The 27,354-nt window shown below is 36.6% G+C and overlaps 1 protein-coding gene across 7 annotated transcripts in view; it reads left to right on the top strand.

Annotated features, from left to right (window-relative positions):
• Positions 1-25,883, top strand: part of klf12a (Kruppel like factor 12a) — a 209,246-nt gene extending 183,363 nt beyond the window's left edge. For all 7 annotated transcript variants that reach the window (XM_055205169.2, XM_055205167.2, XM_055205168.2 and 4 more), the window contains 3 exons: positions 11,355-11,493; positions 24,755-24,912; positions 25,256-25,883. In XM_055205169.2, the coding sequence (XP_055061144.1) occupies positions 11,355-11,493; positions 24,755-24,912; positions 25,256-25,449 (491 nt within the window). In that variant the 3' untranslated portion in view covers positions 25,450-25,883. The remainder of the gene's footprint in view (positions 1-11,354; positions 11,494-24,754; positions 24,913-25,255) is intronic.
• Positions 25,884-27,354: the final 1,471 nt, after the last annotated feature.

Genomic DNA, 27,354 nt, shown 5'->3' with positions numbered 1-27,354 from the left:
ATAAACGTGTAATATAAAATATACATAGATAAATGCGCTCATATGATCATTCAGTAATTTTACTTGAAAATATACTTAAAACACTTACAAAGCTGGTCGATCTGGTCGGGGTGTTGGTAGGGAGGTAGCGTTTTAAAAATTCCTGTATCGTATACATACACATTTGGAAGCCTGTTAAATGTTAAAAATAAAAACAAAACAAGACTGTTTCCACAAATGAAGACAACTTGGCACATCAAACATGATAAACAAAACATATAAAAACAAACAAAACAACCCACCAGCAAGTCCCGAATCCATTGTTCGAGAAAAACAAAACAAGGCCTCTCCAATACAACTGAGAGAAAGAGACGTCCCCGCGAAAACCAGCCACCGGTGCAAGGGCCCAAATCAGAATCCAACCTTTTGAACTACGGAGGCGGTGCTTGCCAGACTCAGGAGGCCATACCCCACATATTTACATGACACAAACCCCACCCTATATTTTATTTGGCTATTTAATTTTTTAAACCTTTTACAAATAAGATTATCAACTAGATATATAAGCTTCTCTAGTAAATTATAGATACTTATACATATATAATGTAAAGAATATATCTTCATGAAAACTGATGGGTAAAAAGAATGAACTAGACAAACCTGTAGTTAAAAGTATAATTACTTATCACTGTTAAAAGAATAATTTATTTTAAATCATACATTTAATATATTAACATTTTAAACAGTATAAGACAAATGACATAACATTTCACCCACGCATACTTATAACGATATGTATACGACTTTTTATATGTGTAGACCGACTTTTTATATGTGTAGACATCTAAAGCACAAAAGAATAAGCAATGCTATACTTAAATCTACTTTTTTATTGAATTACATTTAATCACTACAATTCAAAAGATCTGTTTTCCCCCCAAAAAAGGTGTGTGTTTAAGAAAGGATGAATTCAAATATCGAGGAAGACCCTTTGGCGTGAGCAGACACTTAGTCTGCAGGGAAAGGAAATGTCTTAACACCTAACAGAGTTCCTAAACTTTTATTCTATTGATCTATATTATTATTGTAAAACCATGACACCTTGTTTGTGGGAGATTACAGAGACTGCAAGGAAGTATTATTTGAATATCAAGGAAGACCCTTTGGCGTGAGCAGACGCTTAGTCTACAGGGAAAGGAAATGTCTTAACACCTCGCATAGGTCGTAAAAGTATAGATCTATTGATCTAGATTATTGTAAAACCATGACACCTTGTTTGTGGGAGATGACAGAGACTGCAAGGAAGTAATATTCAAATATCGAGGAAGACCCTTTGGCGTGAGCAGACGCTTAGTCTGCAGGGGGAAAGGAAATGTCTTAACACCTCGCATAGGTCGTAAAGTATAGATCTATTGAACTAGATTATTGTAAAACCATGGCACCTTGTTTGTGGGAGATTACAGAGACTGCAAGGAAGTTATATTTGAATATCAAGGAATACCCTTTGGCGTGAGCAGACATTTAGTCTGCGGGGAAAGGAAATGTCTTAACACCTAGCCGAGTTCCTAAACTTTTATTCTATTGAACTGTACTGACGTATCAGAAGTCTTGGGGCGTGACCCAGTTAGACGACGATGACTGGCCTGGAAGGAAAGATTTACACTACAACCTTCAAGACAGGAAGACAACAGCTTATTCAATTGAGCTCCTAACCGGTACCTCTTTTTTAAAAAACCTACCTAAATACTATTACAATTATTTTATTTAACATTGTTTCTTCATCAGGTCTTCTTATTTCTTTAATCATATGTATTGATTTATACACAGACATTATGCTTAAAAGCAAAACATTCTGGCATACAATTCTAACTTATCTTTTTTACTATCTTCTGATTTCTTTAAACACTCACACAGGAGAGGGGAGGCGTGAAACAACAGAGACCATAGGACACCTGGACAAACATCATTTCCTGAGTAATTTCCGGAGTAATTTCCGGGGTATAAACATTAATTGCCACCATAATATTTTATTACAGGAAGCAAACAACTCATAAGGTGTTAGGTCGTAAATCAAGGCCATAAATCATCATTTTGACACATGGTAGATCATATTTTCTTCTCCTGGTGTACTTTAACCCCATAACTGTCACACCACCCTTTTGAGTGGGGGGGTGAAAAGTTGATTTGCACTTCAAATGAATATAACTCTGGCATTTTTTTGGGCTAGAAGCCTAATCTTGGTCTTGTTTTAAAGAAGACAATTTAAGGTGACATGTGACATATAGTAGGATTATCAATGTTTTAGGCGCACTCTTATCATAAATGAATCAATTACTCTCCCTATAAAACACTGAAAATATCTGTATTCTAGAGGCTTAGACCTTTCCAAAGATATATAGTTTGTCACGATTCGATAAACATTTACATCCAAAATATTGAAGTAAAATCAGGTGTTCCTCAGGAGGAACGGTCACAGTAAAATATGAGGGTAAAATAACGTCAAAAAGATCTGCATGCGCAGGATCATACCCGCGAGAGTGCACGCGACACTGCAAGCACAAAACAAATCTGCGTGCGCAAAATCAATCCCGTGAAGGTGCAAATCAAGCCGCAAGCACAAGAAAACTAGTTTTGCATCATTGTAGTGTTAATCGTAAGTGTAATTCATGTCTTGTAAAACTGAAACTTCATATTTACACTAAATAAATATGAACTGTATGCGTCTGACCTCGGTTTTTCCGCGCTTGCACTTTTGCCACGGTTTTTGCGCTGAAATACTGCAAATATGAATTAATCGCGCAGAATCTGTTGTAAATGACTATTTCCTGAAATAACCGACATCTACTGGTCCCTCTGCGCTTGCAGTTTTGTCACGATTCTCTAACTGATTTGAGTTTGCAAGCGCGGGTGGGAAGGCGGGGCTATGAAATGAGGCACCTGATGGCTCATTGTTTTCTCTGTTCTGATTGGTTCAATATAACGCCAGTTTTCTTCTCAACCCTTGCTTAGTCTTGCTTACTAGGAGACTGCTGCTAGTTTTTACTTAGAACTTTCGTTTATACATTACAGTAAAACTGCTCACATTAATATGGCTTTATTCATAACCGAAGCGATTTTGTTACTTCTGTTGTTGTTTGATTTTTCTGTGATAGTAGGCCTGTCTTACAGTAACTTGTTTAGGAAATATTAACTAGAATAGTTTGAATTTGGAATTATATGCTACACTGTTCTACTAAAAATAATGAATACATCCACCTACTCCATCCTAGGCCATAAAAATTGTGGCAAGGAATGGAGTAGCCTACTATTTATAACATTACTTAATAAGAAATGACTCAATGTAGCACCAAATACTCCATTATAGTCTATACTAAAAACTGCCATGCTTTGATGTTCTTTCTCTGTTTTCTTTGCTTCTATTTTGTTTGAGGCTGCTTTGGTGTGATGAATGATTGTTAGAAACGCTACATAACTAAAATTAATTAATACATCCATGTTCTCCATCCTAGACCATAATAATATGGCATGGAATGGAGTAGCCTACTATCTACTTAATAAGAAATGACTCAGTGTAGCACCAAATACTCCATCCTAGTCTATATACTTAATACATAAACCTTTAAGCTGGCTGACATGTGTTGATTCAGAATTTTAAGCAGGTGTTTTGTAATATATAATGTAATATATATAAATATAAGAATATATATAAAATATATAAAAGTGAATTTTAGTTATGTAGCGTTTTTAACAATTGTTCATCATACCAAAGCAGTTTTAAAGGCGGAGTCCACGATGTTTGAAAAACGCGCTGGAAAAGGAGACGGGCCGACTACCAAAACACACTTATAGCCAATAAAATCAAATCAAATGCCGGGTTGCGTATGTGTGGGGCGGGTCTATCAACAGAAGGTCCAGATTCTATTGGGGTAGGGGCATGTTTGTTTAGGTGATTTCAAATATCAACATTGGCTTTCAAACATCATGGACTCCGCCTTTAAATAAAATAGAAAAAAAGGGAAGGAACAACAAAGCATGACAGTTTTTTAGAGTCATTATAGTAGTATTCCTGCAGGCTCGTGGACGATACTGAGAGGACTCCTGGCGTTATATTGAACCAATCAGAAAAGAGAAAACAATGAGTCATCAGGAGCCTCATTTCATAGCCCCGCCTTCCGATCCGCGCTTGCAAACTCAAATCAGTGAGAGAATCATGACAAAACTGCAAGCGCAGAGGGACCAGTAGATGTCGGGTTGTTTCAGGAAGTAGTTTTCCTCCGTATGCAACAAGTCATTTACTTTATCGTTTGTTTTGCACACAGAGACGGGTTCTGCGCGATTCATTCATATTTGCCGTTCATGAACGTTTGTTTTTCATTGCACACCACTGTTTGCAGACTTGCAATGCTTTTGGCAGTATTTCAGCGCAAAACCGTGCCGGGGGTGTGGGCGCGGAGGGGCTGGGGTCGGATGCATACAGTTCATGCTTATCTGGTGTAAATATGAGGTTTCGGTTTTGCACGACATGAATTACATTTACGATTAACACTACAATGATGCAAAACTAGTTTTCTTACGCTTGCAACTTGATTTACACCTTCACAAAATTGGTTTTGCGCACGCAAATTTATTTTATGCTTGCAATGTCACGTACACTCTTACAGATATGATCCTGCGCATGCAAATCTTTTTGACGTTATTTTACCCTCATAGTAAAAGGGTTAATTGATTGCATTTACCTTGTGAAGTGAAAAGAAGTGTTATTCTTTGAAAGAATAATTTCATTTTGAGTCAGATTTCCAGTGTTTTGGTAAAGTTATTATGTGCAGAGAAAGATGTGTTCTGTTTTGAAATGAAGAGTTAGTATATATTTAACAAAATGTGTTTTTGAGAAGAAAGTTATGCATTTGGCCAATTGTGTTTTGTAGGTGGAAGTCTGTGTTAAGTGTTTAAGTATGGGTAAGTGCTTGTTAGCGATGGAAAAAAACTGTAATGGGACTTTCCTTCTTTTAGTTATTTTTCATACTGTTTCCTCTGGGGGAAGGAATAGACAGACAGGTCAGAGATGTTCAATGTCATATAAGTAAATAAGTGTCCCTTCGTTTTGTAATATGTGTGTGTGTGTGTGTGTGTGTGTGTGTGTTTGTAGTGTGTGTGTGTGTGTGTGTGTGTGTGTGTGTGTGTGTGTGTGTGTGTGTGTGTGTGTGTGTTTGTAGTGTGTGTGTGCTTGTAGTGTGTGCGCGTGTGAGAGTGTGTGTTTTTCTAAGATGACAGATTACAGGCAGGCATTTATCTACATCAGCAAACCATGTGTGTATGTGCAAACAAGCTGGGTCAACACAATTAGACCTGTGCAATTCACACTTTAATGGTCCAATTTCAGTTCATTAAAAAACATTCAAGATTCACACAAAGAGACCAGCCCAGTATCTTGAACCCTGTGCCCTGCAGTTTCCCATGAGGTATCCATGGCAACAAGGCAGGATATGGAATGACATGAATACAACAGAGACTTAAAATTGCTGTTACAACAACACAAATAAAGCAGATTATATTCTATCAATTAACCAAATTAACCAAAGCATTATCGTAACATTAATCTAAGCGTTTGTTGGATTAGAATCTTGGCTTAATGCAGTGGTTGCCAACACGTCGATCGCGATTAAGCGGTTGATCTTTAACATTTCCCCTGTAGATCCCCTGTAGATTTTAAGAGAAAAAAAAAACACATTGAAAGTGGAAACTTTAAATATTATGAGTTCTCTTGGCATTTGAAAATTGGATCCATGCATTTTATGTAATTCAATTATTAGCCTAAATTTAACGCCTCCAGTTGGAGGTTCAGTTTGGGCCCTTTGATAGGGGCCTTTCATCAAGGCCAAGGTTGGGGACCTCGGGCTTAAAAAGTTTGGTGACCACTGGCCATCAGTTCATTGACTATATAATCAGACTGTAGAGCTACTGAACACACAACTCAGGTGTTTCCTATCAAACATCACCACTATAAGATGACAGCAATATTGGCAAATATTATGGTTATACTAATCTCTTATAAATCAATATTAGCAATATAAATCAAGTACAGAAAATCTTAAGTATCCTGGTTGTAAATAAACTTGACTTGTTAACTTGTGATTTAATAATCAACGTGTAATTCAAGTTAATTGAACATTTTGTACCTTTGAAAATACTCGTCCCCTTGTCAAAAAAGTAGGTTCAACGGTGATTTAATTTGGAATATGAAACAGGTTTCTTTCATGAATATTTTGCAAATAATTTGAGTTACAGACGTCATATTTAATTTATTTTTCTCTGTGACATTTTTTCTCTACTCTGCTGATAGTACAATGTTTAATTTTTAAGACAAATGAAGGTTAACTGATAAAATTTTTGTATTCCCCACATTTTATATTTGTTATACCCAATCTCTCTCTATCCTTTTCTAAGTTACTTAGACAAAATATAAATGTGATATTCTGGAAACGAGATCCAATGTATTTAATCATTCGAAAAAATCATTAGATAGCAGAGAACAGGGAATACAGGAGATATATTTTAAGTTTAAGGGAAACTTTCGGTAGATGGATGATAAAACAGTCCTGTCCAGACCTGTAGTGCAGCATGGCGAAAAAAGTGAAAACACAAAATAAAATTGAATTTATATGTGTGACTGCGTAACAATCAACTTATACTAATAAGGCCTGTACTCCAGGCCCCCAAATTTACAAACCTCCCCAATTCTAGGCTTTCAACCAAATGAAAAGGACGAGCAGAGACAAAGATCACAGACCTTGAGCTCAACATTAATAATAAAAAGACACTTTGGACCAATGTGAATAAATCAACCAAATGGGCTTCATTGTGGTTGGCTCACACAGGCCGTCCACCATACACTGACCAACACACACGAAAAACAGAAAGATACAAAAAAAACAATTAAACAAAAAAATTAACTAATCAAGTTGGTTTCTTTCTCCGATTGCATAAAACATTTTACCGCTCAAATAATAAATGCACATCAAAACACTTCAAACACTTCAAACCAAAAAAAAAAAACTATTATTTTAACCCACTCAACACAAAACTTGAGCAGTATCAACGTAAAGCAAGTCAAATAATAATACCAACCCAAATAACAAAATAGTCAAAATACTAAATTAATTAATAAACAAAACCTAGTAAGACTACTATAATAATACTAATAATAACAAAAAAAGCAAACCAAAAAACAAACAAAATACAATCAATTCAATTTTATTTATAGCGCTTTCACAATTGTTAATTGTTTCAAAGCAGCTTTAAATTAATAGATGTAGGAAAAGCATAGACAAGCGAGCGTAGTAGTTAGGGGTGTGCAGCGGAGTCAGTATTTGTATCTGTATCTGTATTTGTATCTGTAACAGTCTCAAAATTATTTGTATCTGTATTTGTATTCGGATGGCACCAGAAGTGGGTGGGTCTTAAACCGGAAGTTTGTCATATTACATGAAAATGGCATTTTAAATGCATTTTTGCTTTTTATTATAATTATAACTTGAATAACTGTAAATATTTATTTAAAAAAATTATAAAAAAGACAAATAACTTGATTCTCGTTACTAATACGCATGGAAAGCAAACATCTCATTTTTAAAGCCTCATACAGCTTGTGCCTATGTGCTATGCATCATTGAATTGTAGCATTAAAATAACAAACTTGAAAGCACGTTGACAAAACTGTAGGCTACATCACCTTTAAACGTTAATTGTGCCTGTCAGCACAGTTCCATGAGATGCATTCTGTCTAAATGAGTGGGATGTTTTCAGAAAAAAAAGCCTACATTAATTCCTCGTCTAACGATTCGAATATAGTAATTAAACATCTAAAATAATCGTTATTTGTAAGTTTTCTGAGAGTGAAATATAACCTAACACTACTCATACATCCACATGTCTGAGTCTTGGTTTCGGTTTAAAAACATGCAGGAATTTGAAAATAAAATGCAGGACTTGCTTGATGTTTGAAGAGTTATTAAGGGAGATAAAGTTCGGGAACTGATTTATGTTAAAAGGTTATTAAGATCGACAAACTTGTGCTGACTGACAGATCTGAAATGCAACGCAGAGACACGTGTGCGCACTATATACACGGAATAGTTCAAAAACATCTGTTTTGACTATAATTTACAAAAGCATAAAAGCATTACAACAAACTTGCTGAACTAATTTTTATCTATGTCCATACAGCGTTTGCGCGAACATAACGAATTGTTTAAAAAAACTTTCTCATTAATCTTCATCTAAATAAATAAATAATCAAATATTCGTTTTCAAATATGCTCTATTAAAAATCAGCAACATGATTTTAAACAATAAGTAATTAGAAATATTTAATTCAAATGTTTCAGTTGTCATTTGCTTACTTTATTTTTATGTTAATTGCAATTCACGTCATAGTAATCTTCAGTTTAAATTTAGCTTTTAAAATGTTACATTTTCATATTTTTGTCTATTTACTTATTTATTTTATATTCACCTAGATTGACAATAAAGCTTGCTTCGACTAGAAGTAATTAAAAGATCATCTACCGGAGTCACACGGAGACACAGAGTTATTAACGAATAGTGTATTATCAGAGTGCAACATTTTATCAAGGTTTTTTGGTGTTGTGTAATTAAGTAAAACGAAAAAAAAAACTAAAAGGGTACTTTTGTACAGCTGGGTTTAAAGAAGTTTGATATTAGCAGCGTTTTTAATATTTTAAACTAATTCCAAAACAGGTGGTGTTTCTAAATAAGGGTTGCGCTGAAAATGTCATTCATGTCATTTTATAGATTGCACTCATTCACTTCACACACACATTATTCGAGTTTAAGGGGTTTATAATTTAGAGCTGTTCCGGTAAACACGTGATTATGTCTGGCTGAATATTTTCTCTGTTATTCGGATGAATTCATTATTCATTTTTAAGCTATTATCCGTGCCCTTCCGAATAACGTATTCGGCTTCGGGCACATCCCTAGTAGTAGTAATATAACGTTTACTGTAAAATAGTTAAAGCCAAAGATGGTGGACTCTCCAGGGGATGAAAAAACCCCTAGGAGAAAAACCCTCCTGGCTAGTCCAGGGGGAAAACTCCTAGCTGGCTAGTCCAGGGGGGAAACTCCTAGGAGGAGAAAAACCCTAAGAGAGATACATATATATTTATATATATAAATACTATCGGGGTATGTGAACGGGTAAGCGAATTAAACTGGTTCCGCCGGTGGTCATTGGTCAGGCATCGGCTGGGCATCACGTTGAAGGACGGTCAGTAGATCAGCGGTGTGATGACCTTCACAGCAGCAGGAACTGGGTCTGTTTGTCTCATTGTCCTCGGGTCCAGGACGAGACAAGGAGAGAGAAACAGAATCCTATTAGCGTAGGGGCCGTTCGCATGTATTGCAAGTGTCATACAGTATTGTGGTTTAAATTAGCTCGGTTCCGGACAGGCTAACTATTGCGGCATAGGTATATTACCCAGTTGGGTTATGTGAATGCTTTGTTCTAGACAAGCTAACTATTGTGGGATAAGTACATTTACTGGACATTTTATGTCAAGAGTCGGATAAGCAAAGCAAGAGTAGCGTTCAATATCCTGCGGCCCATCTGGAACTCCAAGGCCTTATCCCAGCGCAACAAAGTCCACATCTTTAACACCAACGTGAAAGCAGTCCTCCTCTATGGGTCTGAAACATGGCGGGTTACAAACACCATCACCAACAAGATACAGACATTTGTCAATAAGTGCTTGCGCCACATCCTCAACATCAGGTGGCCTGAGAAGATTTCCAATACAGACCTATGGAACAGAACCAACCAGAACCCAGTCGGTAGGGACATCAAGGAAAGAAAATGGAGGTGGATAGGACACACACTTCGCAAACCAATAGATAACGTCACAAGGCAAGCACTAGACTGGAACCCACAAGGAAAAAGGAAAGTGGGACGGCCCAAACAGACGTGGAGAAGGTCAGTCGAGTGCGAAATGAAGGAGGCCGGAGTGACATGGACTCAGCTAAAGAAAACAGCCCAAAACAGAGTGCGTTGGCGTGGTGTTGTTGCAGCCCTATGCTCCATAAGGAGCCTACAGGAATAATGAATTATGTGAGTGCTTTGTTAAGGAGGAATGTCTTGAGTTTGGATTTGGATTGATCAACTGTGTCTGATGCTCTAGCGTTATTTGGTAGATCATTCCAGAGCTTAGGGGCTAAGTAGGAAAAGGATCTGCCACCGTTGGACACTTTTGATACTCTGGGGATGGTTGTGTGGCCGGAGTTTTGTGATCGCGGTGTACGTGGTGGATTGTGTTCTGATAGTAATTCTTTAATATAAGAGGGTGCTAGGCCATTTAAAGGAGCAGTATGTAAGAAATGTATATCAATTAATCATAAAATTGCCCTGATATGTCACTAGACATTAAGAAATCATTTTCATTTTACATATTATATCACTGACAATAGTGGTATGGCCAGGATATTGTCATTTAAAAAGTGGAGTTGCAGCCCTCAACTGATGTTTATGTTGTCATTTTGTGTATTGGCCACCAGTTGTGTGATTGCAGTACAAGTTTTAGCCACAAGTTTTGTGATTGCAATACCAGTTTTGGCCACAATCCTACATACTGTTCCTTTAAGGCTTTGTGGGTGATTGGTAGTGTTTTCAATTGTATGCGATGTTTGACTGTTGGACAGTGTGGGGATGCCGGGGGTGGACTTGTGTGGTCATGCTTTTTGGATTGAGTGGGCACTCTTGCGGCGGTGCTAATTTTGAGCTGCAGGCAAAACAAAGTATATAAGTCGATTTTGGTAAAAATTGAGGTTTTCATAAAAATAAGTACATTAAGATGTATAGGCCTACACATATACACAGAATTACGTACAGTTAAAAAAAAGTTTTGACAAGATTTAACGCATAGATATTCTGTAATGTCTTAACTGAATTTTTGGTTAACTGTTGCAATATTCTGAATCTTGCATTATAGTACATTATAATAGCTGTCTCTCAATGTCAATCAATAAAAACATATATTTTTCCTATAGTATTGTTTTTTACGTTGTTTTACCAAATTTTACCAGTGATTTTAAGGTATGCATGCGCTGATTTTGTTTTTGAACTTTCAAAAACTTGATTTTTCTCAAAAATGACTTTGCTGACTATCAACTTCAAACAGGTGTAGCTCCGTCATTTGTCAGATTCCAACCTAACATACATTGTATTGAAGTTTTTTTATATAAATAATATAATATAAATATAAATAACATCAAATTTATATTTTCAATTTTTGATGTAGAAAATTATATGAATTATTTAAATGACTATATATAACTCATATATCAAATTTTATGTTTATATCTAGTCACACAGCGCATTGCAGATGGACTGTCACCACGGCGCTTTTTGAGTGACAGCGAGGATGATGATCTGCCCAGCGTGACTTTGGAGAGTGTGAATGAAACAGGCTCTACTGCCCTGACCATCGCCCGCGCTGTGCAAGAGTAAAGACATCTTGAACATTACACTTTAATATCTTATAATTATCCCTAATAGTCTATACCTGCTGTATCTTATCTTATGTTGTATAATGTTAATACTCAAAATAACATTTTAACTTATTATTAGATGATAAGTACATGCCGAGCAAAATGATTTCTCCACTGTTAAAAAAATATCCTATTTTTATGACCAATTACTCTAAATTGATTACAGTGGTTTACCATAATTTAAAATTATAATTAAAACTTGACTGCTATTTTAAGTATTATGTCATTAATGACAAATTACAGAAAATCATTGTTTTTATACAGGAAAATACTATATTATTTATATAATAATATTTCTATTTTCTTAAATGACATGCAAATTCATCTAAATTTACAATTTGTAATTAAATGTGTAGTTGGTTATACCTATTATATAAAATTAAAAGTACATGACCATACTAATTACTAACTAATTTAAAATGAAAAAAAAGGTAAAATAATATCTGTTTTATAATTAATTTATTGTAAAAAGTGTAGGGTCACTTAAGACCGAATGGGGCGGTTTCCCGGACAGGGATTAGACTTGGAAGAGCTGTCCCAACTGAAAAGAACTTGCACTGACATATCTTAAAAAACACCAGTGCCCTTTGTTTTGCCTCAAAATGCACAAAAGTAATCTTTTTAATAAGGCATGTTTGTTAAAACTAGTTGTATTTCCTAAATAAACTGAGGCCTAGTGCTGGCTTAAACGAATCCCTGTCTGGGAAACCACCCCAATATGTAATAATGATTGGTGAAAGATCCATTAAAGATATTTCTAGGTTAATGATATTTTTCATTCTTTTTTTATAGCGTTTATAGTGTATGATTGTGTATTATTGTAGCTTTAAGTCCAAAAGTAATTTCCTTAAAAAATATATCTATACATCTCCAATAAAATATACTCTTACTTTAACTCAACCAAACTTCATCACAGAAAGGTGCAAAACCCAGTAAACACATCAGATCACACAATGATCACAGTGACATCACACCATTCTCATACTGTGAGATTCTTACATTGTGTGTAATATGCAAGCTCATTGTGAATTCAAAATGTTGAGTTCATAGTATGAGTGCAAAATAAGTGTGCCTTATATACCTATAAATCAGGGGTCTCAAACTGGCTTGAGGCCATTTCTGAGCTCTGAGGGCCGCAGAGCTATTTTAACTCATTCACCGCCATTGACGAGATATCTCGTCATTTATGAGTTCATATTTAACTAATAAATATGCCTTTTTGGACGAATTTCAAAGTGAAAGTGTAATACCGCTTTTATCCACCAGATGGCGCCAAGTCGAATTTATCAAAAACGGAAGTTAAAAAGATTTAATGGTTATTTTAACTGCCTTTATGTTTGATAGTCATTCTGAGTCTGATCTCTAACATAAATTCCTTTACAAAAACGCAATTTTTTAAGCTTTTTGCTCAAAATGTTGTATTTTTGAAGAGAAATATCCATATTTCAGTGGTTAAATTAAGTAGAACAAGTAAATATATAATGAAACGTTTTTTCCCCATTTTGTTTGTTTGTTAGTTTGTTTGTTTATTGTTTGTTTGAAAGCAGAGGGTGTGTTCTTTAATTTAATATAATTTGTATGTTTATATATTTATAGAAAATGATTTTTCCTGCAAGGAATTTTGTGAAAATTTTGTTAAAATCACAAAAATGCAGGTGGGCAACTTTTCTCAAAAAGGCTGGCGGTGAATGAGTTAATGTTCAAAAAAGCACAATATTTCTGTAAATTTACTGTTTACATTCTATTATCTAACGTATAATAATACTTAAAAATATACAAGCAGTTGTTTCTATCTTTTTAATATACATTATTTTACAAAAGGGAGTACATCTTTTCTTAACCTTATCTTAAATAACTTAGGCCTAGCTGTTAAAACCTTGCACTAAACTAACAAATTCAATTCCTGAATACATTTACGAACAATTATACATTTTTTTTACCACAAGTAAGTGTTTCCGTCTTGATTTTTTTTCAGTCAGTATTGACTTCATTATGTTCCAACTCTGTTATTCCATGGTTTTAATGAATTTGCTATTATAGTAATATGTGGAAAAATATTAATAATAAGTAAAAGACATCCTAAAACTTTTGAATGGGTAGTCAATTTTACATAGGCTAGTTTGACAGAAAAAAAAGTATATTACTGCTTTATTTGTAATTGCACAGCAAGCTACATAATCATATACAAGATATGCTTCATAATAGGGGTTATTCGATCTACGTCATCAATGTTTGCGGCTGCCATATTGTTGACATAGAACTGTCAGTCTGTCAATTGACAAGCGAGGCAGCGTGGGTATTATGCATGGTATTATCGGTGTAATTTTTTTAAAACCGTGCGATGGTGTGGTGTAATACACGGATGTTCTAACAACAGCAAAAAGAACCCCGGAATTCGTTTTTATGCGATACCGACTGTCAGAAAACATGAAAGGAAGGAGAAAGAGGAGTTGAACCAGCGAAGGAGAGACTCCCAACAGCAAAGTCTGTCCCCATCATTTTACCCCAGGTAACGTTAGGGATATATGCTCACAGCAAAGTCTGTCCCCATAATTTGATCACATAAGGTTACCTGTAAGCAGTGGCTGAAACTGCTCTTTCAACTAAGCTGCCATAAATTGAGACAGTTATTAAATTAGTATTAATAACTATATGAACATAATAATAGGTCTGGCATCGATACTAGGTAGGGAATTAAGGGCCGTTCACATTATAACGATAACTATAAAAAATATAGTTTTGAAAATCGTTTTATATTAAACAAAGTAGCGGAGCTCACACCAAAACTATAACGATACAGATACAATGAACGACATCATTGGGATCACTTTCTGAGTGATTTTTCCCACCTGATGAAGGATAAACCATTGATAGCATTAAAATCTATTTGAACTTCAAGTGCAGCACGAGCACTTAAAATGACAGTGAAGCTCATTGCTGAAGTCTATAACATTAGATTACCTCCAGTTGCTGTGAAAATTTACGTAATGCTTTTTAATCTATTACATTAACTAACTGTTATGCCAAAAGGTAAGAAATTACACAAACTATTAGATTCACTGTTTAGAGTTACGCGAAACGCAGCGTGTTGAGGACATCTGCAAAACTTTTTATTACAAGCAATATTAAAGGCAAGTGATTTGCACGAGTGCCTTGAGCGAATCAGCATAAACGTATTGTTTGGTGATGTGGACGATGATATAGTTATCGTTATAGTTATCGTTATAATGTGAACGGCCCTTCAGTGCTTGTATGATGAATGCGGATACTGTATGAACGATATAGTTATAAATATCCGAATAAGTTACGGCTGGCAATAAGGATGGATCTTTACTTAAGGCTATTGGGTCTATTTGATATGGTTCCACAATAATCAAGCTCATCTTCTCTTAATACAGACGAGATGAAGCCATTAGGCTACTGCTCCCCTCGACTCAAATCTATGTGCGGCTAGGGGCAGGACAGATGTCATGTCAACAAGATGGCCGCGGTTAGCGACTTCCGGTGTTTGCGAATAAGCCCTATACTATACTCATATTGAGATGAGTGACATAGCACCATGCAAACTTTCATCCTTTGTACGATTCTCATTATCTTTTCTCTTTCCTAACCTGGAAACTTGATGGCTTTTTTTCTCATCTGTAGATCAATATGTGTTGCATTACATCTCCCGCTCTCCCTCCTTTCCGCTCTCGTCACTGGAAGCTGTGACTTAAACTAACGAACCCTGCAGCTCTTCTCTGAGTAACAGCTGAGTAACCCCACAAAGTAACAGCTCTTCTCTGGATGAACACTCCAAAGTTCTGACCAGATTAACTGATCACATGGTAACAATGATACGATTGACTATTGAAGCTCAAAATAAATAAATAAATAAGGTGCAGATAAGCAACTATAAGCCATAATAAGAAAATCTGATCACGCATTCTGTTAACCTCGCCACCACAGCGAGCGCAGCTCATGGTTGTGAAATGCCACCCCACGGGAACACAACCTCTAAGCGCTTAGAAAGTATAAGAAACGCCTTTGGTCTATGTTAACACGCGTTGTTAGACACGACACGTGAATGGACCCATTTAAATAAAAATTCTAACAAATATGAAACAAAGTGAATAAAAATCTTTCTGCGGGCCACGCCCGTACGCAGGATTTTATAAACACCGAGGTCCATATATGTATTTTTCTAGGGCATGGCATGCACCCCAGGAAAAAAAATCTTATTTCTCTGCTCTATCCACCTATTTCTTGACGTAAATGTGGGCGCCGCCATCTTTGAGCTTTCCTGTTTATGACTTCCGGTGACCCACTAAAGCTAATGGTAGTCTATTGCGTGACAAGTGTGCCGTTTTGACAGGCTGTTTATTGTTTATTATGAAATTCAGAAAGACCGACATAATTTGTGCAGTAAGAGGTTGTCATAATAGCTAATACAAACACATTAAATCTCTACAAAACATTTGTTTTAACCATAATCCACGCACAAGAACTAAATGTTTATGTGCCGCACATGCACTCATGATCTGTATTTACAAATATTTCCAGTAAAACCTTTCATAGAAACTGCCAGTATACAATAAATACAATAATTGTTTAAAAACAACTAATATTATGCGGATAAATATATGCTGATTTAGCTGATTTATTTATTCTGCTACTATTTATTACAAAAATGCGATTACAGTACAGAATATACACTGTAAAAAAATTGCTGTAATTATGCAGCTGGTTGCCAGTAACTTACTCTAGAAGATAAAGACTCAAAATGTTTCATGTTCAATTAACTTTAAACAAACTGTTGCAGGTAAATAACATAATTGTAAAATCTACAGTAAGTTACTGGCAGCTAGTTGCCAGTAATACCCATTAATACTGTAATTTCTACAGAATTTTTTTTACAGTGTATACAACATAAACTGCTTAGTTAATGTTTATAATAGTTTGTAATGTGTTTGCGCGTACTTTTGTTGTTTTAAATGAAAAAGCAAATACTTTAAAAAGTAAGCAAATTATTTCATAAGCTCATGTCTCCACCTAGTGTTTAAAAAGCAATGTAATACTATTTTCATAAAACGAAAACAATACTCAATACATGTAAAAACAAAGTCCATTAAATTTTTTTAAATAACCTCACACCAGAGGGACAGTTGTGACATTTGAAACAAGCCCCTGAAAAGTTAAAAACATGGAGTCTTGGTAAATTCCATGTACAAACACTCAACTGACTTTCCCATTGTAAAGATACTGGTATGTCTCTATGCTTTTGTATTTGGGCATTGAAGACCCATCATCTCCAATCAACAACACGAAATGATTGAATATATCTTCATATATTAAGCCACTTCTTAATTTCATCCCCACACTGGTTCATATATGGCAGGTGTAGTAAATATTAACTGTTTAAATTATGTTTTAATGCGTGCTCCCACTACACTGTTTTCTACCGGCTGGCTATTGAATGGGAAGTCTTTTGTACCGGAAAGGAAATACGTCACATCACTTAGCACTGCATTCGAGAAAATTTGGATATTATGAATTTGAATACATCTGCAGAAAACCAAAGAATCTGTAGATTTCAAACCAGTCAGTATGCAGAAGACTTGTGTTGGTTATTAGGAATACATTGTAATAAGTATTTTACCCTCCCTTCGCACACTGGGCTATGTCAGTAAAGTAAACATAGGCTAACTGAATATAGGATCATTTTAGTGAATTAACTAAAATCAAATAAGACAAGCATCAGTAAATGACCGAGGTCCGGACCTCGGGGACCTCAATGGTGGGAACGGCCATGCTACGGGCTAGATTATGATATATTTTTGACAGCAAACGTGAGTTTGAGATAACTGCTATAAATAAAGGTTAGCGTTTAAAAATCAATTGTGAATATCTCCGCGAGGGTTATCAGCTCAGAACCACTGTTTTCAGATATACATATAGCTTCTGGACTATAAACTAATATAGTAATAATAATATAGACAAAACATCAAAATTCCCATTGAAAATTGCCGAAAAATGCAAAAAAAAACTAAAAGCTACATTAATTTGTGTTGTATTTGAGGCTGTATCTTCGCCACACTTATGCGTATTGATACGACACTTGGTACTTGTGATGGCAGTTAGGAACGGAGGCTGCATGCACAGTTTCGTCACAGCACCACCTTGAGGTCAGAAAAATGTTTTACAATCCTATAACTTTGGCAGCGATTGATGTATTTTCATTGGAGTTGATTCATTGGAGTCCTGAATCATTGCCATGTCCAACAATACCAAACATACCAGGTTTCACCTTACGCTAATTCCAGCGCTGTGAAATACCAGTTAAAAAATAATCGTGAATATCTCAATGAGCGTTATTCTGATTAAATATAGCAACTGGACTATATTTTTACCAGATTTTTACACAAAAAAGGTTGTGTGCCTGTGCCGCTTTTGGCTTATAATTTAACAAAACCTAAAAGCATAGCCAGTAGAGGAGATCTTGGCTGGGATTGCACTTGCAACCCCTAGGCTCGGATGGAGGTTCAGGTATAGGTATAGAGACAAACAGCTGGCAGTGTTGTGTACATGTGTCTGGCCAGAATGAAGGTGACAGTATTGTTTTAAGGTGAAGTGTAAAAGTACAAATAAGTGTAAAAGACAGTGTTAAAAAGATTTCCTTAATTGACCTATTGAAAATTTGTATATATTTATACAGATACATTAAATACAGTAAAGTAAAAAAAATCTGAAAATGGAAATCGTTGTGTCTAGATGTCCAGTAATAAATAGTATAAACTTTCTGTTTGCTACATGTTGAATGTGTTCTATACACAGGTGAAGAGGTCATTACAGGTTTATCTATCTCTTGGGTCCTGACCTATATGAATGAACTTAAAGGGAAACTTCACCCATTTGCATTAAGCTTTGTATCGTTAGAACCCCAGTCATATTTTTCAATGGTCGTGCATCATTCCCTCAGTTTCTCCTGAGACGGGAGAAATACTCAATTCAGTGAGGCACTTCCTTCTTTCAATGATGTAAAAATCGTCATTTTGCGTCATTGAAAGAAGGAAGTCCTGTATCTTTGTTGAGTGTGAAAGACTACAGACACTCATTCCTCATTTTTCCAAGGTGGGGGCTATGGGTGGGACCCACACACGCTACAGACCTACTACAGATCAGTGGGTGGGACTTACGAAAATATATGAACACAGACGAAAAAAACGATCAGCCGCCATCTTTATGCTAAGCTAAGCTAAACAGACGTTGTGGAGCGAGCCAGACTTCGTGTTACAATAACAGCGGAAGTTAATCAATATGATATAGAAAAGGGTGATTTCGCCAGCGTGATGCTTTAATCCGCTGTTCATTGCACCTTTATGAGCCACAATACAGCAAAGAGCTGAGGCAGATGGAGGAACAGAAGACAGAGGAGTAGGCCGGAGCCTTGGCTTCGGCTGAGTAGAGGAGCCCGTGGAAGACGCAGCAACCATCTGCCTCTGCTGCGTAGAGAAGCCCGGACTGATAGTGCCTCTACTCTCGCTGTGTGCCTTCTTCAAGGCCGCCTTAATGCACGGGCTTACCTGGGCTGAAGCCCAGGGGCCTCCGAAGTTCAGGGGCCTCCAATGTTCGCGTTCATGATGAGCTGAAAATGTCATTTTGTTTTGTAACTTGTCAGGTTTTCTGTCAATCACTCTGCACGTTACATGTCTGCTGATTGGTCCGTGGTAACTTACCGTGAACGTAGTAACAGTCAGATTTTTCTATTCCGCGTAATGTATTAAGTGCCCGTTGTCAACTTGGCATTCCTGCATGTTAGACCAGTGCAGGTCTCTCTCTTTCGCGCGCGTGCTCGCTCTCTCTCTTTTTCGCACGCGCGCTCGCTCTCTCTCTCTGTGCTCGAGTCTCTGGCATGCAGAAGTCTTTCCAACCGTGCGTATGAAACTGTGCCGCCAAATAGAGAAAAGAGTTCCCGCACATAATGCTGTTAGTTGTTATAAAGTTTAAGTTTACTCGCGTTTATCAGTGACGCGTGCGCAGCTGGAGCGATGTAGTTTGACGCGACGTTAGCTCACAGTACACACATCTGTTGGTTTAGATTAGAAAAACAACAAAGAGACGCAACGGTAAAGGTGCAAGTCTTAGAAAGTAAAGAGAGACAAGACCATCTCAAAACAGACTCCATGATCATACCCTGATAGCACCATTCATATTTATAATCTCCTTATATAAAGATATATACAGGTATGTTCCCTGTCTGTTTTGTGCATTTTCATGCTTGTTCGTTTTACATGCTTATGTATGCATAAATACTAAATACAATGCAGTCTATATCTTCAATATTCTAAAAACTAAATAACTGTTTAAAAAAATAAGATTTTGTCTATAAAGACTTATCTTTTGTTATCATTAATGCATTTTCACTTTAAAACTAACTTTAACTTATTATAATTTTAAAACTGTGCTGATCATTTGGTTAGTGAGTGGCAATGAATTTTTTGCAAATTTGTATATTCCAAAAACTATATAAACATAAAGCTTATAAACATATATACTTTCACACATTTTGGTTTTTTTATCACCACAAGTTGCTGTGTGTGGTTGTTAAATAAAGTGTCTTGTGTTTATGCTAAAGTAGGCTCAGTGATATGTTAATAATGATATTATGGTGTTTTCTGGGTCAAAGAGGGAAAACTCACTGTTGTATGTCTCGAAAGAAACTAATGCATTTTGTTATGTAGATTACCTAAATATTACACTTTAAAAAAAAATAAGACTATAAATCGAGGGTATGGGGGGCCTACAAAACCTCTCAGCCCCAGGGCCTCACATTAGGTTAAGGCGGCCCTGGCCTTCTTTATTACATTTCTGCATCAGATAAGGATATGGATGTTTGTTTGGTGAAGGTTTCCAGGCAAGAGGGCAACTTTGCGCGCGTTTGGACATGTTTATTTCACAGACGCGTTTCGGCTTACGAGCAAACGCGCTGCGGAGTATATGAGCTTGGACGGACTCTCGCTTTTTGCTTTCGATTTAACATTTCTCCATCAGATAAGGATATAAACATTTGTTTATCACTGTTTCGGGGCACTTTGCGCGTGCTTATTTCAAAGACGTGTTTCTGCTTACGAGAACAAGCTCCAAGAGCTGAGGCAGCGCGTTTGTGGAGATATTGTGCAGGGGACGCGTTTGTGTGCAGGATGCAGGGATAAACGGAGGTCTGACTGTAAAGTGGGTGTTTCTATTTCCTTTGTTATACTAACGTGGCATTTATGTACACAATAGCATATCTGAGCGGTGTTTTATATGTCTATATTGTGAAAGCAATGAGGCTGATATTACACAGATGTAATTACAGTAAACAAGAGACAAAAAGAAAATTGGTAAAACTAAATAAACATTTAATATGCATACCCTTTTATAAGTACTTTGAAAGACATTCGTACTGCGGATCTGAAAACCGCACGTTACTGTTTGAATAAGACTTTGCTACACACCAGGGCAGCGTGTTATTGTGTGTAACACAATGTAACATCACTTTAAAAGTAAGTCATGATTGGTGTCTGTCAGACACAGTGGTGGTGGCTATTTTCTTTGTTTTACTAACGTGGCATTTATGTACACAATAGCATATCTGAGCCGTGTTCCGATTAATGGGAGTGGCTTGCAGAGCTGTGCATTGTGGTGCATAGTGGGAGTTGTAGTTTTTCATATAAATGTGCTCTAAAGTCAGGTTCTGTCTTTTCTCGGTCAAATAGGCACAAAATTCTAAATTTATGTTACATTTCAACTACAAATATGACCAACTTTCAACAAAGATTAATGTTCCTATCGATGAAATGGCCCTTTAAGTTTTACCATTACTATTACATTATAGCCATTTTATAAGCTGATGTCCAAACTGTTATGCTGCCCTGCACATCCCCACCACTGGAAAGCCCCTGTTTTGTCCACTGGGAAACATACAAACAAAAGACGAAACATAAATTACTGTGCTGAGTTTAGTCTGATGGCAGCTGCTGTTTCCCTCTCTGTTTTTCTTTTGTCCCTCTTGTTGACAACAGTTTAATACAGACTCACTCTGTTAAACAGGTTAGCTGCAGTTCTTCTGACCTTGGATTAAAAGTCCAATTTTAATGTAAGAGCGCAGTGGAATATGAAAAATAATTCCAAATGTTAGAAAGTGAGAGATATTGGAGAAAAAAAACATATAAGATGTTTTATTCTTTAATTTCCAATTTGGGCTTTTAAAAAAATGGAGTGTGCCAAAGCTACAGGTGCAGCCCCTCACCCATAAACATACACAAACACTGACACCCTGCACTCTCACGGTCCAAAAGAAACAAGTGTCTCTGTGTTAAAATGCCTCCTCTGCCACCTAGATAAAGATCAATATAGGCACATATGTGTGGGCATTGTTTATGTATATGTCCTCTGAATAATTGAAGTACCCATTGTTTGAAAATGTGTGTGTGTGTGTGTGTGTGTGTGTGTGTGTGTGTGTGTGTGTGTGTGTGTGTGTGTGTGTGTGTGTGTGTGTGTGTGTGTGTGTGTGTGTGTGTGTGTGTGTGTGTGTGTGTGTGTGTGTGTGTGTGTGTGCGTGCGTGCGTGGTAGGGGAGACCGGGGCTGGTTGTCTCATGGGTTGGTTGTCACATTGCTTATTACAGACACACTACATGGCGCTGTGGTACAATTTTGATATCAATTTGTTAGCCTTTGATAGCTTACTCATTTGCACTTGTAATTTTGCTCTGCCACCTAGATAAAGATCAATATAGGCACATATGTGTGGGCATTGTTTATGTATATGTCCTCTGAATAATTGAAGTACCCATTGTTTGAAAATGTGTGTGTGTGTGTGTGTGTGTGTGTGTGTGTGTGTGTGTGTGTGTGTGTGTGTGTGTGTGTGTGTGTGTGTGTGTGTGTGTGTGTGTGTGTGTGTGTGCGTGCGTGCGTGCGTGCGTGCGTGCGTGGGTGGTAGGGGAGACCGGGGCTGGTTGTCTCATGGGTTGGTTGTCACATTGGTTATTACAGACACACTACATGGCGCTGTGGTACAATTTTGATATCAATTTGTTAGCCTTTGATAGCTTACTCATTTGCACTTGTAATTTTGCTGAGCAGACACAAAGCATTGAGGTGAGGAGACAATTTTTTATTTTCATGGGTCAGAGTAAATTTTTATGTTGGTGTTGTTTTTGTGTTGAGATCTTGTAGGATATTAGTCATTCAAAAACAAAACACTCATTAAAAAGCCAAAAGTATTAGCTTTATTTTGAGTCATATTTTAGCTATCAAGTTAAAGCCGTGTGGCAGCTAGCTTAGCATGTTTGTCAAGAAGTCAGTTGGGGATGGCTGTCACATAGCTTGCGGGGGTTGGTTGTCACATGTAAGTATTGGAAATGTAGACCTTTTAAGACTGTTGGTCTGTTTGTTTGTTTTTGTTTGCTGTTAAAATAAAATACATTAAGTATTTCTCAACAGAGTAGACAATTCAAGTAACTGATCACCCACTTATATCCCATTGTTTAAACATAATGGGCATTGATGACAACTATCATAGCAGTGATATTCATATTAAAACTTATTTGCAGTTTCTAGTTTAAAAAACTAAAAAGTTACACATTATTTTTTCAGATCCCAATTTATCACTAAAATCCTATTGAATCACTATAGGGACAACCAACCCCATACCGCGATGGGGTTGGTTGTCACATTGTGTCAGAGTGTCTTTGATGGTTAATTACTTCCTGTTACAATACATTATAAAAGTAAAAAGTATACACATTTAAAGCCAAGGCCCCAAGTTTTCATTTCATGTAGGAATTACTGCTGAAAGATTTTTTGAAGATGAGCAATTCATGCATGAATAAAAATTGTGACAACCAACCCCGGTCTCCCCTATAAACAATAGTAATAAAGAAAACATTGTCACATATTTTAAATTTTTTGCTGTTCATACAGCAAAATAAATAAATAATAAAAATAAAATAAATGTTAATGATAAATGTCCTTCTACTTTTATTTAATCTAACATGTACCATTACATAATTACAAAAACATTTGTTTCGTTTTCCGAATACCAGTTGCCATTGATACTTCTTTTTCAATAGCACACTCTAGTGGCCACTTCACAGTCTTACATGTATTATATTTTTATTGTTTAAACATTAAAAAATAAAGCTAGTAAAATTATAATAATGTGAAAAATAAAATATAAATAATAATAGTTTTTCCACATCATCATTTATTCAAATCTATGCTGCAACAATTTCTGTGACTATCAGTATCATAGTAAGCACATGATATTCTCATTGTTTTAAAGGCAAGGTTCTAACTTAAGTCTAATAGCACTGAAATCACATGTTTTCAGTTGCATAGACGTAATAGTTTGCCTTTAATTTTGAAAACATAAATATTGTTATGCTTATTCATGAAGGTACACAAACTACATAAACAACACAATGTTCCATCAAAGTAGAATGTCTGAATCCATCTAAATAAAACCATTTCACGTACCTACCTTACCAAAAGAAACACTGCAATGACCCTTTTAGACTCTTTGCCTCCCGCAGCTGTTTCCATCTTGGGAAAGCAGTAAAGTTATAAATGTTAATTTGGGTTTTTGCTTTTTGCTGATCCAGACGGTTTTTGCTGTTGTTGTTTCAAAAGATGTCTTTCAATTTGTGGCTTCTGTGCAGGTTGTCAATTCAGCAGGAAAGTTTGTTTGGCTTTGTTGTTTGGTTTACAGACGGGAGGTGAGCGCACGTGAACTCACTGATGATGTACTGTATGATGTCTGCGTGAACAGGGCATGCAAAACACGTTGACAGAGGCGGAACAAAAAATGCATGTGTCCAATTATTGCATTTGGTCGTTGCATCTGAACGGTCTGAGGGCTATGTGTTTTGTTCGAACGCAATAATTGGACACATTCTGTGGACGTGTTTTGCGTGCCCTGTTCAGGCAGACATCAAATGCGTCGTCAGTGCATTCATGTGCGCTTACCTCCCGTCTGTAAACAGAGACTAACAAACTTTCCAATGATTTGTTGAACATTTTTTGGTCCTAAGCCTTTCACACATATATTTATAAAAATACATTTAGACAACTTAACATAGTGACTGTTATCAGGATGTGATGAGACTTTTAACCAGCATAACAAAAAAAATTCTGGATCAAATCAGAGATACCCTGCCTTTAATCTACTTTGTCAATCGTGTGCTGCCATTACAGTTCCTTGTTGCCGTTCAGTATTGAGAGTCTTCGGAGGCCCAGGCAATCAGAGTCACCCGACTCGAAGAGGAGACGCATCCACAGGTGTGAGTTTAACGGCTGCAATAAGGTGTACACGAAAAGCTCTCACCTAAAAGCCCACAGACGCACACACACAGGTAGGTCAGCCCACACTGACAAACTATCTAAATGTTGCATTATTCATCTCAGACATGGATTCAATTACTACTGTTATTGACTAAAATAACCCCGAAATAAAATTTTAAAAGCAAATGTAGGCACATATTATTTTTAAATCTGCATATAGAGATGATAGATATAAAGTTATGGGTTGGGTGTGGTTTTATTTATTTTATTCTTTATGTAGGTGTAATGTTGACTTGAATATGATTGTTTATTGTTTGTTTCTAAAAGCATGTTTACTGTTATGATTATTTAGGCTACATCTTAAAGGAGCCCTGGGTAACAAACATTACAGAAATCTCTTTCTTTTTCTTATAGGTGAAAAGCCATACAAGTGTACTTGGGATAACTGCACGTGGAAGTTTGCACGCTCTGATGAGCTGACACGGCATTACCGTAAACACACAGGCGTCAAACCATTCAAATGCAACGACTGTGACCGCAGCTTCTCCCGCTCAGATCACCTCGCTCTCCACCGCCGCAGACATGCTCCACAGACATGCTTAGTGTGACAAAGACATTTCATGGACAAAAAAAAACAGAGAGAGCTGGTCTCTATCTGCTAGTGTTAAAGAAGGTTGTTTTTCCCTGCACAATAATAAATGGGTGAAAGTGGTGAACGTTCTATAATGAAGGTGAGGAAGGGACTCTGTTATTATGATATTATATATTAGCATTTATAGTATCTATCTTTTCCTCATCAGTTTATTTTTTACACTTTTATGTGAGGTTTATTCTAATCAAAATTAAGGTCAGTCAAAATAGTATTTTACACTGACCACTACACCGGGTTCCAAATGATTATGCACATGCCATTTCTGTTTATTTTTCCAATACAGTGAGTAAGTTTACAAATTTTATTTAACCCTCAACACTTATATGAGACTGTGGATGTTAATCTATTTAAATGAAATAAAAATGTCAAAAGATACTTTAATACTTTGAAGGATGTGCGGAATATGCTGTTCCAAATTGTTGTGCAGAATGCACTTTAACCAAATTTATAATGATATAATGGATTATAATGATCCAAAAACAGATATCTCCTACAATATGGGTATGAAAAAAGATCTTTCTAAAGACAAAAAAGTGTGCATTATCTTAAAAAAGCAAATTACTTCCTATAAAAAATTATATTTGGTGGAAACAGAAATTGTCAAACTATTATAAGATTTATGATTGATTCACAGTACAGAAAGATTTGACTATATAAAGGCTTTTACATTTTTTTTAAGGAAAATATTAGGAAAAGGCAGCAATAAAAAGCCACAGTTAAGAAGCAAACATGTATTTAAGCCTGCTGGTGTCTCTGGAACCCCTTTAATACGGGATCCTTTAGTGCATAACGTATTTCTACCCTTCCCCCAAAGCAAAACTTGCAAAACTAAAACATAGAGACAGAGCGCCGTTATGCAAATTTGAAAACCACGCCCACCGGGGGGGAAATCAATCCAACCGTCCCCACCGACCCCGCATTGCGAGAAGCCGCCTCCCCGTCACCTCTGGCCCACAACAAAAAACTGAATAATGCCTAAAAGCTGCTGTGTGACAATATGTACAGCTAACAAGCCAAAGAACCCAGAAATAAGTTTTTATAAGCTGTCGAGCCGTAAAACCCAGCCTTTAAGGAGAATAAAGTGGATCGCCGACTGCGTTTCCCCCTGGTGGACGCAGTTCTACTGGTGGAAGTGCTGTGGGGGGTTGCCTGTGTCCATTTTTGTGTCTTTAAACGCTCGTTTTTTGGGGTCGACAGCTTATAAAAACTTAGAATAATACCTAAAAGCTGCTGTGTGACAAGGTGTACATCTAACACTCCAAAAAAATAAATAAATCATTTTTTGTAGGCTGTCGACTTCAAAAAACGAGCGTTTAGACACAGAAATGGAAACAGGCAACTTTTCATAGTACTCCTATTAGTAAAACTGCGTCCAATAGGGGGAAACGTAATCGGCGATCCACTTTGTTCTCCTTGGGGACTGGGTTTTGCGGCTCGACAGCTTATGGGGACTTGTTTCTGTGTTCTTTGGCTTGTTGGCTGTGCATGTTGTCCCGGGGCAGCTTTTGGGCATTGTTCAGTTTTTTGTTATAAGCCAGAAATGACAGGGAGGCGGCCTTTTGCAGTGCAGGGTCGGTGGAGGCTGTTGGATCGCTTTCCCCCCCGGTGGGCGTGGTTTTCAGGTTGTGACGCGCTGCGCTCTGTCTCTATTTGCTGTGAGCTCAGAATACAAAAAGACTATTTTCACACAGTTTTATTAATTGGCATGCCATAATACAATAAATAATGAAGATTAATGTCATTCTGGATCGTTGGTGAATAGCCACTATATTCAAACAAGACTGTAACATTAGGGAGAGATGGCAGAGTAATGATTTGGACTGGAATATTGGGAAGTAAGATGGTAGGTCCCTTTAGGGTC

Source organism: Misgurnus anguillicaudatus, chromosome 3 (genome assembly GCF_027580225.2).
Source record: "Misgurnus anguillicaudatus chromosome 3, ASM2758022v2, whole genome shotgun sequence".
Classification (NCBI taxonomy): domain Eukaryota; kingdom Metazoa; phylum Chordata; class Actinopteri; order Cypriniformes; family Cobitidae; genus Misgurnus; species Misgurnus anguillicaudatus.
Note: the sequence above shows the minus strand (reverse complement) of the source record. Positions and strands in the feature narration are given on the sequence as shown.